Source organism: Microtus ochrogaster, unplaced genomic scaffold, assembly GCF_000317375.1.
Source record: "Microtus ochrogaster isolate Prairie Vole_2 unplaced genomic scaffold, MicOch1.0 UNK138, whole genome shotgun sequence".
NCBI classification, from domain to species: Eukaryota; Metazoa; Chordata; class Mammalia; order Rodentia; family Cricetidae; genus Microtus; species Microtus ochrogaster.
In genome coordinates, this window is record NW_004949236.1 from 253,689 (window position 1) to 270,268 (window position 16,580).

Consider the following 16,580-nt stretch of genomic DNA (forward strand, 5'->3'; position numbering starts at 1 on the left):
CCCCTAAGGGGAGGGACTTATCCCTACAGAAACCAGTGTCTGAGATGTGGGTCTGTGATTTTGTCACCTTTTCTTCCCTCAGAACTGTAATTATTTCACCTTCTATAGCCATTGGAAATGACAAGTTATTGACTTTTCTGAGAACCCCCATCCCCTAATCGATAGTTAGCTAAGACAATACAGTCTCTTCCCAGTGTGACATAAGCAAATGTTGTAGAAACTGGAGAGTTTCCTCCACTCTTCTACTTTATCTCTGGATGGAGAGAGTATGTCACAGGGAAGGAAATGGAAATTGGAAACACTGAGGGCTGACATGTTAAGTTCAGCCAGTGACTTTTTTTGAGACGGGGTCTCTCTGTAGCTTTGGAACCTGTCCTGAGAATAGGCTGGCCTCGAACTCACAGAGATCCACCTGCCTCTGCCTCCTGGGAGCTGGACTTAAAGACCATCACTGCCCGGCTCTGCCAGTGACTTTTGTGTCTCATCGTGCTCTTGGTTTTTCTCAGAGGTAATTTCCACATACTCTAGAATTGTACTTCTTCTATACCGCATCATTGTCCATTGCTGTAGCATTTTAGTTACTAGAAGATGAAGGAATGTGACAAAGGTACCTAGGTGCGTGGGAACTTCCCACTGTTGCATGTCATTCACCTTGTTTCAGTTTTTTAAGAGCAATAACGTTTCAGTTTCTTAAACAAAGGCCTGTTAATCAAACAACACCCCTGACAGAAGGAACCAGATAGAGAGCACTTACAAGGTTGAATCAGCCCCTTGATACTACAATACGGCGATCAAAAGAGGAACACTCCTCTAACCCTCTGAAAAAAGGCCAGACAAGCCTAAATTTGTCAAAAGATAAGAAACTAAATCCTCAAACTATCAAAAAAAAGTACTAATATAACTGCTGTTTGTTTAATCTATTATGTTTTAGATGATCTAACTCTTCCTGATATTCCCCTAGGAATGGTTAAAAGGACCTGCGAGTCTTTGTCCCAGTTCTCCATTTAGCATAAACACCTGATTCTTGCATACTAGTTGGAGTATGGAGTCTTTCTTCAGCATTTTCTCGGACTCCTGCAAGGTTGGATGGCTTCACTCCACTGTAACAATATACTCCCCAGCAAGAGCATAACTCCATCATTTGGCTTGACATCAGAGATCTTATAAATGTATTTTTACACTTTATTCTTTGTGATATATTTCTCTACCCTCTCTCCTTCCACTTGAACTCCATGTCCTTTTAATGTTTAGCTTTTTTTTCAGTATGAAACAGGATCTAATAAATGAATTATAAAGAGGAACTTTAAATTAAGAAAACAGCTCCATCAGTTTCCTGATAGATGAATCTATATGGCATTTTCAATGATTGGTTTTGAATATTCTGGCTGAGAGTAGACAGTGCTTCCTCTAGGCATGGTTAGTAGTAAGAAGAAGACTGAGCCAATCATGAGAAGAATGATAGTAACAAACACTCCTCCATGATCTGGGCATATTTTCCTGACTCCTGGATCCTTCCATACTTGAGTTCTGCTCTGAATTCCCTCAGTGGTGGAATGTGAGATAAGAGTTGTGGGAATAACTAAATCTTTTTCTTCACCTAGCTGATTTTGTTTCTAGAGTTTTATCAAAGCTATAAAAACCTGATTAAGTCAGGAATTGGAATCAGTCTGTATAAATTTTCTGTTTCTGTTTTGGGAGGGGGATTGCAGAAGAATTCTTAGTTTTTGCTAGAGAAGTGACTAAACTATTGGGGGAACTGAAAAGAGAGCAGAACAGATGACAGAGAATGGCTTCTGAAGTTTCAAAGAGAACCACAACTTCTTCCAGGGACATTTATGTCATGCTCTGCATTAATAATCTAAGTAGTCTAATCAACAGAAACAGAAAAGGTGGTTTTGATCACAAGAGTCCAGAAATGCTTCAGTAAAATCTTTGTTTTACTGGGACAAAAGATGTTGGTCAACTGGAAACACTAAAGTAAAAACTTTGTTTTGTTAAGACAAAGGATGCCGGTCAACTGGGGTTCTAGAAACAAGTGTGACTAAGAAGAGACCAGTGGCATCTTTGAAGAGAAAATCATTTAGAATTATTTCCTCAAAGCTCACAGAAGCTGAGGTTCTAAATGGGACAAAAGTTCCTTCTCATGCTGGCAACCAAAGTTGCTATTATTTGAGAGTCACTTGGGTGTTACTGGACTGGAGTTGATGCTGGAATTTGTAGAAAGCAACTGAGGCTTGATACCGTTTGGCAAGGTTGGAATACCAAAACAGAGGACTGGGGAGGCTATTGTTTAAACTGCAGCTCAGTTGCAGCAGGAGAAGGGTTTAAAGGACAACGAGGAACATTTGAGTGTAGGCACCCAGTCACAGGGTCAGAGTTCCTCAAGGAAGTCCAGGACAGGGTGCTCGTTGAAATGAAGAGAATTTGTAGCATTTTGGAGCTGTCACTGTGAAGGGTTTATCACCAGTAACAGCTGTAATTGTAGAGTCAAGCTGCCTGAGTCCAGTAGACAAGCTTTGTGTGCTGTAGAGGCCAGTGCAGCCATTTGGAGGAACAAAGAACTGCTTTACTTATGCAGTTTGTAATTTGATTTTGCTCTGCTCAGACTATGTGCTATGCATTTTACCTTCTTGGAATAAGGGAGTATACAAGTCATGTTTGATGTTACAGAACCCACAAATGAAAATCACTTTCCATAGAAACTTTCTGCTTGAACTTTAGAGAGACTTTGGAGTTATAGAGAAATTATTGCTATTGTAGAAAGATTTGGGATATTTTACAGACTTGGTATTATAGGAAGGTATGAACTTTAAGAGGGATTTTAGATGTTTTAAAAAGAATAAACTTTTGTTTTGTTTTGTTTTGTTTTTGAGGCAAGGTTTCACTGTAGCTTTGGAGCCTGTCCTGGAACTTGCTCTTGTAGACCAGTTTGACATTGAACTCACAGCAATCCTCTTGCCTCTGCCTCCCAAGGTCTGGGATTAAAGGCATGCACCACCACCACCTGGCTAAGAGAATGATCTTTTAAAGTGTATGAATTTTTAAATTATGTGGGAGTTTTAAAACTTGTGCTGCTTAATATTGTTATATCAATGTTAATTTTAATATGAGATATTGAGAATTGATGGGAATGTAAATATTTAGTTAACAGTAATTAGTTTATGTGTCACATTGATGATGAGTCAATTGACCTGGTTAATTATCTGTAAACATGACACAGGCTAGAGTTATTTTCTAAGAGGCAACAGCACCCAAGAAACTAGCCACAATACATGAGATTACTGGCAAGCCTTTGGTTCATTTTCATGATTGATTATTTTGGTTGGAGGGCCTATGACACTGTGGATAAGTCACTCCTAAGCAGGGAGAGTATTGTGTGTATAAAAAAGGAGGCAAAACGACTGAGGAAGAGACAACTAAAACACATCCCTCCCTGGCCTCTGCATCAGTTCCTGACTCCAGGTTCCAGTCCTGCTTGAGTTCCTGCCTTGATTTCCTTGATTAATAGAGTTACTTCAGAGTCTTAAGATTTCATAAATGCAGTTCTCTCCAAGTTTCTTTTGGCCATAGTGCTTTAATGCAGCACTAGAAATCTAACTTGGATAACCTGTGAGAGATATATCAAAGCAAGACCTCTAAGAGAGAAAATTTCCAAGAATATGATGTTAAAATACAGATTTTTTTGTTCAGTAACCATAACTGAAGCTGTTTACAAGTATTTCTCAAAGCTGAATATAATCAAAGTTATACATAAACTTTGATCTAAAATGCCTACTAAGACATATATCCAAGAGAAATTCATAGAAGAGTCTAAATATGTTGTGATCCTTTATGGCAGTGCTTATAATTACTTTCCAAACTGTCATTTCTTGCATGCTGTAAGCATTTGTTTAGAATGCCAGAAATTATATCTTATAGACATCGGAAGAAGAAACAAAATTTATTTACCAAGTTAACATGTCAAAAGTATCAGAACAATATTTTCACAGCTAATGGCCAGGTCTTCAAAGCATAGAATCATGGTGGAATGGAATGTATACAGAAGATCTTCCAGGACAAGATAGCAAGCAAAGGGAGATGAATCATGTGACCCTGCTTTGCAAAAATCCAATCCAGTGAGAAATAACACACTGCATGGGACGAACTTAGGTCTTTTGAAAGGGTGATTGCCCCAAGATCTAGAAACCTGGTGAAGTGCATCATAATGTTTTTTTTTTTTAATCATACCTGCATTTTCATACTGGGCACAAAGCTTCCGATAGAGAAAATGTCTGGTTAATACATTAAATAATTTCCAAACCACCACAAACATGCATTGAGAGATCAAAGCTTAAACTGAGGACCTGATATAAGCAGGGATGAATTCGAACATGAGAAAATAAACAAATCATGAAAAACACATGGAAATGCATGCAATATATAACATTCCTGGCTGAACTGCTCCAAAAATATGATGAAAACATGAAGGAAATCTGTGCTGTGCCTGTCATAATAGAATAGAATAGAAGCTACACTTGGTTTAGATCCAGAAAGACACACGGAGGCACCTTGGAGACTGACAGTAGTTTGTGTCCATGTGTGAGCAGCATGCAGAGGTCTGTTCAATCTGAGAAGAACCCTGATCAGTTTATGGCTGGTGCATATGCCAAGGTTCAACATATTATCAATAAATTATGAGGACTAGAACAGAATTGGGAACAGTATGACTTATGCCATAGAGTATCTTTTTGAAAATTAAATGTGCATAAATTAGGATTCTAATTAAAAGCAGGAATGCAGCATTATGAAAATGAATTTTTATGGGATAAATGAAGAGATAAAAGAAAGTACAATGAGAGACCAAGGATATTTAAGCTAAACCTATTTATAATGTTATGACAAAAAGCTAATAATAGGAATTCAACATACATATTACTTCATTGAATACATTGGTTGTTTCAACAAATATACCTTAAAATAAGCCTAAAATTAAATGAAAATAAGTTTTTATCAAGTTTCTCATAAAATATAGCAAAATAATATAAAATATATTACTTTTATGTTAAATTATATTTATCACTCTTGTAATTCTGTAAAACATGTAATTTAGATTTTGTATTCATTCTTTTTCTTAAGGTGTCACACTTACCTAAGGTACCCACAGTGTTTGAAAATGTTTAGTGGTGGATAATTAATGCTATATGAATAAATACATTTTTATATATGTATGTTATGTGTGCTTATACATATATATACATATTCACAATACAAAGCTTGTTTTAATAAAATATCTGTTTGTATATTAAATGACTGCTATGTTCCTCTTTCAATATTATGGTGCAATTATAAAAACAATAAAATTGTGCAAAAGCTTTCAATTATATGTTCATCCTAAGATTAGGTGTTTTTCCATTCCTTGTGGAGATAAAGTCCTGGAAAATGCTGGACTTGGGGCTCAAGAGCAGGAAAGGGCTGATAGTGGGAAAACATCCAGCAAAGAATGTAGACATATTCAGCAGTAACAATCGGTAATGAGTTAAACCGATGATAAAGATGAAGGAGAGTGTGTAAAAGAAGGCCTGTGCCTGTGCAGTATGAGAAGCATGCAGGTGCTGGCCCAGACCATCAGGGCCACAAAAGGAAAATCAGGAACTGACAGAAATGTTGCATACAATATGTCATTAATTTTCTCAAAAGACACAGCAGCACAGTATCCCAGATCTTTTAGATCTACTGTGTTGCTCTTGATGTGTTTTGCTCTCACAAACACAAGATTAAGACTAACAAGCATGTGCAGGATCAAGCTCGGGTAAACAGAAGAACCAATATGTTTTTCTCTTCTTCCATTAATTAAGTTCTGACCATCTGGAATCCATGGGATTGATGATGATGGCCTGGAAGATGCTCAGGAAGCTAGTGCTGCCTATGGAAACACCCCTGCTCCCATTGTGGAGAAAAAAAGTCCTTGGCATCTAAAATCATTGAGGAAGTCTTTCAACCCAAAAGATGCCATTGTTTGGGGCACTCTTTTCACAACAAAGATGTTGGCTGCAGTCAAATGCATCAGAATCCAGTCTGTGGACCTCAGTGTGTATCCACTGAAGTTAAACAGTAGATAATGGTGAAGGAGATAGGAATTGCCCAGAAACCCAACCACAGTCTGGCAAGAAGATAATTCTTATTATCACCTCACTGGTTACCATGGTGTCAGGTCCAGCAGTCACCCTGACAGTTCATGAGAAGATGTCAGACTGGTATGTATTGTGTCATTTGCAGTGAGTCCTACTAGAAATATTCAGCTGCTTCTCTTTTACTTGGAAAAGTGGTAGGCTGTTTCCATGTACTTCGAAATCACACATCATATCCATAGTCCTGTTACAGATGAGGAACACAATACAGCTTTTCAATTTTAACAGCATGCGTGGCAGCCCCTAATGCTAGTCATAAAAACGAATATACTTGAACCAGTGTCAAAGCAGTCCAGTATTTATAAATTCATTTTCTGATTAAGGCTAAATTAGGCTTCTAAAATCTGCTGAGTGGTGACAGAGACAGTGAGGAGATAGTGCATTGAGCAACCACTCTTCACACCTGCCAGTTTATAGACTTGTTTCAGCAATGCAGTTCAACACATCACCTGCTTTTATATAATCTTATTGAGAATCAGTGAGTTGATCTTTTGATCTTTTTGCTGCAATGAAATTTCATATACTTGTGAATTCTTTTTTTGTTAACTAATTAAAATATGAATTTTATTGAGTTATCTCGGTAAATGTTGGAAAATTTCAGACATTTTAATATAACACGAGTTTGAAGTTTAATAAATTATTAAAATTATTTAAAAACCATTCCATTAAAATATCATGTATTCAATTTTGCAGAAAAGAGTAACACATTACAAATCATATATGACATCAACAGAATATTTCTTTCAGATACATCTATGTTATAACTTACATTTGTTTTCTGCTATGAACATTTGCATCAAGTCTCACAGGTTTCCCCATTTGTGAGTCACAGGACTCTGACACTGGCAATCAATTATGCTCTCCGTACTCTTCCTATTACTAGGATGCTGATGTAGGTACCATGGCTCCAAAGATCAGGAAAAGCAGGACTCAGGCGGCTTGTCCCTGAGATATTGTCTGTAATTCTGTGACCTCATGCCTCTTCAGCCCTACAATTATCATTTCGCCCATAGTAGCCATGTGCCATGATCATGCACGAACTGTTATCAATACTTCCCTCAAGGTGATAGTTAGCTAAGGCAATTACAATTCTCTTCCCTGTGTGATTTAAGTTAGAGAATGGAGACACTTTCTTATTGATCCTTGATCTCTGGAGACAGACTGGAAGGAACTAAATATATTTGGGTCTGACAAGGAAAGGACTGACAGGGAGTTATGTATCTCATTGAGTTCCTAGTTATTCTCAATGGGAACTTACCAGAATCTAGTTTTTTTCTGTAGGGCACTCCTGTGAGTAGCTCCTAAAAAATTAAGGAAAGAGACAAAATAGCTTGAGTGGATAGTGGTTTCCCACTGCTTTGTGTCATTCACCTTTTTACACACCTGTCTCATTCATTTTGATACTCTTCAAAGGCAATCATATTCTTTACATTTTTTTTCAGAAGCACCTCAACTAGTGAGTTTCCCTCCATACTAGTTACTGTCCAGATAAGTCCCAGTAGAATAAACCAATACAAATCTTTGCCATTGATCTTGCTTTCTTTCATAACTAGATGGCAATGCCTTTATTGATGTAGACAGCTCATATTTTGAGAGAAATCAATCTTGAAATGACAAAGAAAATCCACCCTCCCCATTGGATAGCTTTCACAGTGGCAGAAGGTACTGTCTAAAGTGCTTTGCAAGAAAAGATACCAACTGTCTTATAGAGTACTGGTCTCTGCAGCCTACACTATTGACCTTGATTCAAACATTCTCACTGGAGAAATACTGGAAACATTGTTTAAGTGTTAACTATCTGGTCCTTTGGTTGGTTTGTATTACTCCTCTAAAGAATAAATTTCATGCCTGGGATTTTTTTTTCATTTTTTTTTCTTTCTTTATGCTTGGGATTTTAAATAAATTGTTTAGTGGCCCAGTAGAAACCTATTGGCAATGGTTTTCTACGTGTTCATGTTGCTAAACTTCTCTCTCTCATGTCAGAAAAAATTACAAAATTTATTTATTTATATTCATTTCACTATATGTGTACATGTATGAATATATGTACCTGAGAAAAGAAGTTTTCTTTGTGGGGAGGATTTGAGACAGGGTTTCTCTGTCTAACAACTGACTGTCCTGAAACTCACTCTGTAGACCAGACTGTCCTCAAATTCAGAGATCTTGCTGGGATTACAGGCATGCACCACCACTGCTCAGCTCTGAGAAATTTCTGATTATAGTAGGTAGTGATGAATACAGAGAAGCATTGCTATAGAAACTCCTAGAATAAGAAACTGTGAATGCACAACTGTAGGTGGGATATGTGTACCAATGTTCCTCTGCAAGACTCAGGGAAAAAAGCCAAGAGACTGTGGAAAGATTGTAAGTCAGAGGACAGGCAGGATTGTGTGAATGCTGCCTTTGATACAATAATTTCCACAGTGACTTACAAGAGTGGGGGTAAGGGGTTACAGACAGAAACACAAAGGACTCAATGACAGCTGTGGGGGTAATAACTAATGAAGTTGGAAACCTGGGGATCACTGCACAGCTTGAAGGCAACTCAAGGGAGGTTGAAGTGCCTTTTGAGACACTATTTCCTTCATGCAGCTTGTCTTGGGAGTTCAGGCAGCTTGACTGGTGTCTGCTTCATGGTTGGTCTCAGTATCCTCTATGTGGCTCAGCTTGTGTAAAGTGTCAGCAGTGCTTTATTTCTGTGCTTCAGAAGCTTCTCTGTAGGAAAGAATGTATTATCTCCCATTACAGCATCCCATTAGTTTATCTCTCTTTTAACCCCTGCATTTTAAAGAGGTTTCACCTCAGAGACTGATACACAGTAAACACTCCTGGCTATGAACTCAGATCTTGGCACATTATCACTGAGCACTTGCTCATTGCTTTTTTTCACACTAGTGGAATCAGCTCAGCTATCCACCAACTGACACATGGGTAACTGAAATGTAATATATAGCTACAAAGGTATGTTAGTTGCAAATAAAAATGAAAGTGTGAAACTTGGATGTAAATGTAGGCAATGGAAAATATGATAAGTGATGCCAACTAGGCCTCAAATGTTAAACATCACATTTTCTCCCATGTCAGTCTTAGCTTCAAACATAAGTTTTCTGTGCTCAATTAGAATATACAAGTCAGGAAGCTAGCAATAGACAATAAGAGGGAGATGGAGGAAGGGAGGGTGGATAGTAGAATATGGGTGCCATGAAATAGGAAGGCAGGATACTGAGAGGAGAATGGTTCAAATATGTACTTTGCTGGTTAAGGAGGCTGCTGGAAGGTCAACTCAAATAACACGCCCATGAAGCTACATGGGAACCTATTGTTTTACAACCCAAGTAAAAAATACAAAAGGAGCAAATAGTAGAATACATGTGCTATAATGTACTCTATATGTGTTATAATGTACAGTAAAGGTGTTGGATAATATGAGCTAGATGTTTAACTTAGATGAGGCAGGAAGGAAGAAAAGTGGGTGGATTAACCAAAAGTAAGGATGAATGGAGCCTTATGAAATCCCACTGTCTTATAAGTTAGTAGGAAATACAATTTTCAAAACTTTGAGCACAGGTGAATAATGCTGCTTCCACTCACAGGGCTATTAAATCCCATTCTCTCTACGAGGTATTGGTTATCTGCCTAGGACTTACTGGTCAGAGAGGTCCCAGAGGCACCCCAAATAAAACAGGTTGCTTGGCCACCATAAATACATGTTACTGAAGACACCAAAGAGAGAAAGGATGCAATCTTGAACTTACCAGAAAATTCTCCCCATTGGCTAGCTTTCACATGACTGAAGGCAATGGTTCCTGCATCCTACAATACCAACCTACAAACCAGGATGTGTGCACAGCACAAAACTGGCCCAACTGCTTATGGACATAATCACCTGTCAATTCGATCTGTGGCTTGCTCCATTGAGGGGAGTTTGCATATTCTACTATAAACATGATCAAAAATCATGACTTGGGGAGTATAGGCCAAGGGCAGGACCTGATATTGCATTAATGATCACGTTAATTTCCATCAAAATATTTGAGTTTATAATTATCAATTCGCAGTACTCTTAACCTTAGTAAAAGAAGCCTGTTGCAATTGGTGGTGGGCGTTGCAGATTCATTTTGAAAAAATACTGTGTTAGTCTGGGATAAATACCATCTCATAATTGCTCACCTTCTTGCTCTTTTTAAGGTTTTTCTCCTATAAAAACTTTGAAGGTGAACAAAAAAATGAGACATTAAAACATTTTCTTTCATAATAAATTCTTATGTCTACAATTTGAGAACTAGGTAAAGGATTTGTCGAATTGAATGCATTTCAAGGGTCAAATTTATAAAGAACACATGGGGATTATATATGGTACATCTGCAGATGGTTTCTCAAAACTATGAATTTTGTGATGAACATCAAAATTAGAGGTGCTCTTATTACAGCATTTTCTAGGGATTGCATATATGGCTTAATGGTTGAAAGCACTGAATGCTATTCTAGAGAACCAGGGTTCAATTCCCAACACACACAGGGCTCACAATTTTCTGTTAACCCAGCTTCAGTGGATATAATGACCTCTTCTGGCCTTAACTAGCACCAGGCAAACATGCAGAATACAGAAATACTTGCAGGCAAAGCAATCATAAACATTAAGAAAAAACTTTTCAAAAGAAAATAAAAAACCTTTCCCCCATTACTTTTATAGAATTTTATTTAATGTAAACCTATAATATTGTTCTAAGATTTAGACCTTCATTCAAGGTATTCACAAGTTTCTTTGTTTTTATTATATACTATTGGGATTTATAAGCAGAGAATAGCAGATAAATACTATGTCACATTATTTACAATGGTATTTTTCTCTTACAGTATGAATTTTCTGATGTCTTCTTTTTTCTGGTTAGTGTTTTGTTGTTTTGTTTTTGCAGACAGGGTTTTCTGTGTAGCTTTGGAGCCTGTCTTGGAACTCGCCCTGTAGATCAGGCTGGCCTTGCACTCACAATGATCCTGTCTGCCTCTGAATGTTGGTTTTAAAGATGTGTGCCATCACCACCCAGCCCAGTCTTTGCGTTTGTAAGGATTTTCTGATCTGCTCTAAGATATATGCACCTTAAAAAAAAAATCCTTGCCACATTCCTTACATCTGTAAGCTCTCTCTCCAGTATGAACTCTCTGATGTGTTCTAAGATGAGAGTCCTAGGTTAAGGATTTGCCACCATACCTCTCATTTCTAACGTTTCTCTCCAGTATGGATTGTGTAATGCCTTCTAAGATGTCATATTTCAAGAAATGGCTTAACACAATCTTTGCATTCATACAGTATCTCTAGAGAATGATTTTTTATGATGCCTTTAAATGATTAATAGTGTGTAAAGAATCTGTGTCATGGTCATTGCATTTGTAAGGGTCCTCTCCAGTATACAGTCTGTAATGGCTTCTACAGTGTGAAAGTTGATGAAAGACTTTGCCACAATACTTCATAATCAGAATGTTCCTCAGCAGTATGGATTTTCTGATGTCTCCTGAAACTAGAATAGTGGGCAAAGAAGCTGTTACATTCCTCACATTTGTAAGGCTTATCTCCAGTATGCAATTTCTGATGGCTTTTGAGTGCTGAGGACTGAGGAAAGGACTTTCCACATTCTTTGCATTTGTAAGGTTTCTCCCCAGTATGAAGTCTTTGATGCGTTTTAAGACTTGAGCCCTGAGAAAAAGATTTGTCACATTCCTTACATTTGTAAGGTTTCTCTCCTGTATGCACGCTCTGATGGCTTTTAAGTGCTGACAAGTAACGAAATGACTTTCCACATTCTCTGCATACATAAGGTCTCTCTCCAGTATGAGTTCTTTGATGTGCTTTAAGATTTGTGCACTGGGTGAAAGATTTGTCACAAACATTGCACTTGTAGGGTTTCTTTCCAGTATGTATTCTCTGGTGCACAGAGAGGTTTGTGGAATTACTGAAGTATTTCCCACATTCCTCACACTGGTGTGGTTTCTCTCTATGACAGATAGTTTGCTGCATAACACTGAATGCATCAAGAAAAGAATCAGCATATTCTCCCTGCCTGTGCTCTTTCTTTGCAGTGCAGATTCTCTGATCTTGAGTAATGCTGGATTTCTTGCAGTCTTTAGATTTGCAAGGTTCTTCTCCAGTGTGTACGCTTTCATGTCGATCTGGGTTTGAAGAGTCAATAGAGTCATCCCTATGATTACTGCATCTGTAGTTATTGGAGTTTTCTGTAGCTTCACATGTTCTAGAAAGTGCACATGTGGATGAGTCATGAAGCATTTTGCCAAGGTCATTACACTGAGAAGACTCCTTTTCATAATTCACATGTAGAAGGGCAGGATCACATATGTAATCATTCTCTGGAAAATGAGTACAGTTCAGATTAATAGGGCTTATTCCAATAATAAACATCTGATGAGTGACTGTGACTCACTATGTTCTCTATTACGATATGTCAACCAGCAACTATTTTGCAGAGTTCCTGGTACTCAACATTTTTTCCTTTCACACACACACACACACACACACACACACACGAATTATCCCCCAAACAGAGTGACAGAAGAAACAAATAACTGAGGAATCAGCAATTAGCTTTAGGATGGAGCTTACTGATATTTAGAATACATGTGTCTATTTTAAAACATTTTTTCTGTGAAATTGTTAAAGAAGAGTTTACTACAATTCTAGGTTCACAGTGTTTGTTCTTACTAATGTAAAGCAATGAAAAGTACTGTTCAGAAGACCAATTCCTTTGAAGACTAAAGGCTTACTTAAAAGAATCAAAGGAAAACTAAGTAGTGGTAGCACATTTGGACAAGTGGATCTCTGTGAGTTTGAGAGGTTTGGTTTATAGAGGAAGCTCCAGGAGAGTCAAGGCTACGGCGTAAAATCTTGTCTTGAAGAAACAAGTCAAAACAAAAAATATTTTAAAAACCTGTGACCTAGAGTAGTCTGTCCTGCCTGCACGATATGCTAGGGTAATGTTGGAACAGATGGAACCCATAGCCAATACTGCCTGGGTAACCAAGAACCAGAGAATAGGTAATCCTGAGACCTAGTGTAAATCAAAAGCTACTTATGTGAAAAGAAAAAAAAATAGTATCAAAAAATTGCCTCCTGATATTCTTCTATACTTATAGCTTATTCAGTCATCACCAGAGAAGCTTCCCCCCGGCAGCAGACAGAACTGATGTAGAGAACCACAGCCAGACAGTACATATAGAGAAAGTCTACATGAGATGTCTTCATCGACTCCTTCCCCTGAGAGCTCAGGGATCCATGCAGAAGAGGAGGCGAAAGGAGTCTAAGAGCCCAAGGGGGTAGAGGACAACAAAAGATGGAGGTCCTCTGAACCAACTAGCCAAGTGCAAGTGAACTCACAAAGACAGAAGCAGCAAAAACAGGGCCTACACGGATATGCCCCAGGCTTTCTGCATATGTATTATAGCTATAAGCTTAGTATTATCAAAGGATTTCTGAGTGTGAGAACAAATGTATCTCTGATACTTGTACCTGTTCTTAGGACTCTTTTCCTTCTTGTCCAACTTCAATATGATGGTTTTTGTTTTATTGTATTTTATTTTGTGATGCTTGGTTGTTATTTCTTAGAAGCCTGCACTTTTATTTTTTCTGGGGGGGGGGGAGGCAGGTTTTGAGACAGGGTTTCTCTGAGTAATAGACCTGGATCCCCTAGAACGAACTTTGTACACCAGGCTGGCCTGAAACTCACAGAAATCCACTAGAGAGCTGAGATTAAAGGTGTGCCTCACTATGTCTGGCTCCAAGCCTGATCTTTGTAATGAGAGACAGGAAGGGGGTAGAATACTGAGGGAAGGCTAAATGGGGAGGAACTTGGAGGAATACAGGGAGGGAAAAGTATAACTAGGATATATTGTATGAGAAAAAAATCTATTTCAGTGAAAGTGAAAAAACTAAAAAGGAACATGTGGCTGGAAATATTATATGCTACAGTTTCTGAATGCATCTTGAAACCAAAGTGAAAGGTGCTGGACACCTCTAACATGGAAAATGGAAAGAAAACAGCAAAATACCAAGAAAAGGTTCTTTTCTACTACCAAACTTTTCCTAATCTCCTGTTGTTTCCAAGACAGCCTAACAGAGAGTTTGCAACTTAGAAAATCAGTACAAACAAGGCCTGAGTTAGGAATTCTCCAGCAAAACGTTCTCACCCACAGAGACTAGGTTGCTGTAATTCTCCAACATCACATCAATGTACAAAGTCCTCTGAGCAGAGTCCAGGCATTCCCACTCCTCCTGGGAGAAGTCCACAGTCACATCCCCGAAAGTCAACAGACCCTGAAATAAAAACTTACAGTGTGATCGTGATACCAGGTAGAGCACTTTCCTAGATATAAGGAGACTTATACAAATCAGGAATGTGGATGAGCAAAGACAACTCCTCAAAAAGTTAATTTCTAATATAGTTGTATTCTACATGGGCTTTCTAACTGACAATGGAATGCCACAACATTCTCACAACCAATATACATGAAACAATACACATTTAAGGTCTGGACAAGGTTATCTGTTATGGATATTGTGTTTATATCCTACAGGATAACAGTGGTACATATCTCAGAAGGAAAATTTATGATGAAGAAATGTGGTTTTAAATGCTGTGTCTGCAGATCATGGTAAATTCTGACTCTGAATCAATCCTGTCTGTATGTGGGCCTTACATAACTCACATAACTTACAGACTCAGTTGGGATGTCTAAACTCTAGTTCCAGTGCCACACCATTACAGAGAGAAAAGGTAGATATAGAAGGTAGAATTCATGACTGACTTTATAGTCAAAGAGTTTTGTTTTTGTTTTTTTTCATGGTAAGGAGTGTAACAAAACTGCATACTTGCTATTATATTAACATAAAATCATAAAAAATTTAGTTTATGAACTAATTTATAAGAATATTTAACCCACTACCAGGCAGATTTAAAATCTGTATCAGCCATGTTTGACATAATCTAAAATTGTCCAACAGTATGCATAAGGAAACTTTGACAAATAACCCTTTCAGAGGTTTAGAAGAAAATTTTACCATTGAAGAGCTATAAAAATTGAGGGAAGTCCAAAAGCACATTAAATAATAAATTTAAGTTACACCTAAGCATGTACACATATGAAGTAACTTGAATGTATTCAGGAATGACAGATTTCTACTGAATAAATTATGAGAATTATACTCATTTTCTATGCTTTGCAAATATAATGTCTCAGGAGAAAAATCTCAGCTATTGTGTCTGAATTTTATAATCCTCAGTATGTTCTTGTTAGCATTTAGGCTACATTGTCTACCAGATTTTAGGTTAGTCGTGTTCATAATTCTTACTTTATTTTTCTGGAACTGGAAACTAGTGACATATTCTGTCTGAGCCACGAGTCAGGATAGCAATGCAAACCTGAGGGTCAGAGCCCATTTCCCCAATCTCAACTTTAAAACACTGTAGCTTCAGGCTAGGGAAGCAGAGCCATGATTCTTGCAGGAACTGACTAGAACAAAGCAATCATGAGGAATGTTCTTTCTGCATCAAATGTGATGCCTTATGCACATCAATCACTCAATACTCCAAGGCACCTTTATTGATGCATTCCACATGATGTTATATAATGATGTTATATATAAGGACTGCACAGGGGAATCCTGTTTGGTGCAAAAAGAAAAAGAGAAATAAAAAAGACCCTTGAACATCTTAACCAAGTGAGTGATGTGAGCAGCCAATGTCCTGAGAAAAACAGATAGCAGGTTTCAACAAACACATGGACATATCATCACTGTTGTGATATTAAATACCAAAGAGAAATACAAGTAGACTATAATCAATCTGAGTTTACACTCAAGAACATCAATTTCGTGACAAACTCAAACCACATGTTCCTGCCATGTTCTGCACTCCCTAGTGTACTTAAATCATTATTATTATGAACAAAGCATTATTGTGTATTAAGAATCAAGATATGAGCTGGGTAGTGGTGGTGCACACCTTTAATCCCAGTACTTGGGAGGCAGAGGCAGACAGATGTCTGTGAGTCTGAGGCAAGCCAGGTCTACAAGAGCTAGTTCCAGAACAGTATCCAGAGCTATCGAGAAATCCTGTTTCGAAAATACAAAAAAGAATCAAGATATAAATCTCTTTAATTCCATCATTTTAAGATGTTGTGGAAACTAGCCCATGTTTCAATATGTGTTTTTATAATCATGATTCAAGGAAATGGGACAGATCCCACAAGTAGAGACTACATGGCACATAAACCAAAACAGAATAATAAATGCAAATGCAGTATTGTTGTAAGGAAGAGCTGCTTGTTAGTTTCCAGCTGCTCAGGCTCGAAATAATCACAGAGAACCCATATTGTTTAAATCAATGCTTGGTCCATTAGTTCTAGCTT

At 37.7% G+C, this 16,580-nt stretch overlaps 2 protein-coding genes across 2 annotated transcripts in view; both read right to left on the minus strand.

The window, feature by feature from the left end:
* Nucleotides 1-8,320: 8,320 nt before the first annotated feature.
* The window catches only part of LOC101990605 (zinc finger protein 420-like), an 80,478-nt gene continuing 72,218 nt past the window's right edge, over nt 8,321-16,580 (minus strand). The window contains 1 exon segment of the mRNA XM_013355484.2: nt 8,321-12,157. Within this exon segment, the coding sequence (XP_013210938.2) occupies nt 11,593-12,157 (565 nt within the window). The 3' untranslated portion in view covers nt 8,321-11,592.
* Nucleotides 12,163-16,580, minus strand: part of LOC101990320 (zinc finger protein 320-like) — a 22,549-nt gene continuing 18,131 nt past the window's right edge. Inside the window, exons 5-6 of the mRNA XM_026778410.1 lie at nt 14,365-14,487; nt 12,163-12,527 (exon numbers count right to left, since the gene is read on the minus strand). Of these exons, the coding sequence (XP_026634211.1) occupies nt 12,489-12,527; nt 14,365-14,487 (162 nt within the window). The 3' untranslated portion in view covers nt 12,163-12,488. The remainder of the gene's footprint in view (nt 12,528-14,364; nt 14,488-16,580) is intronic.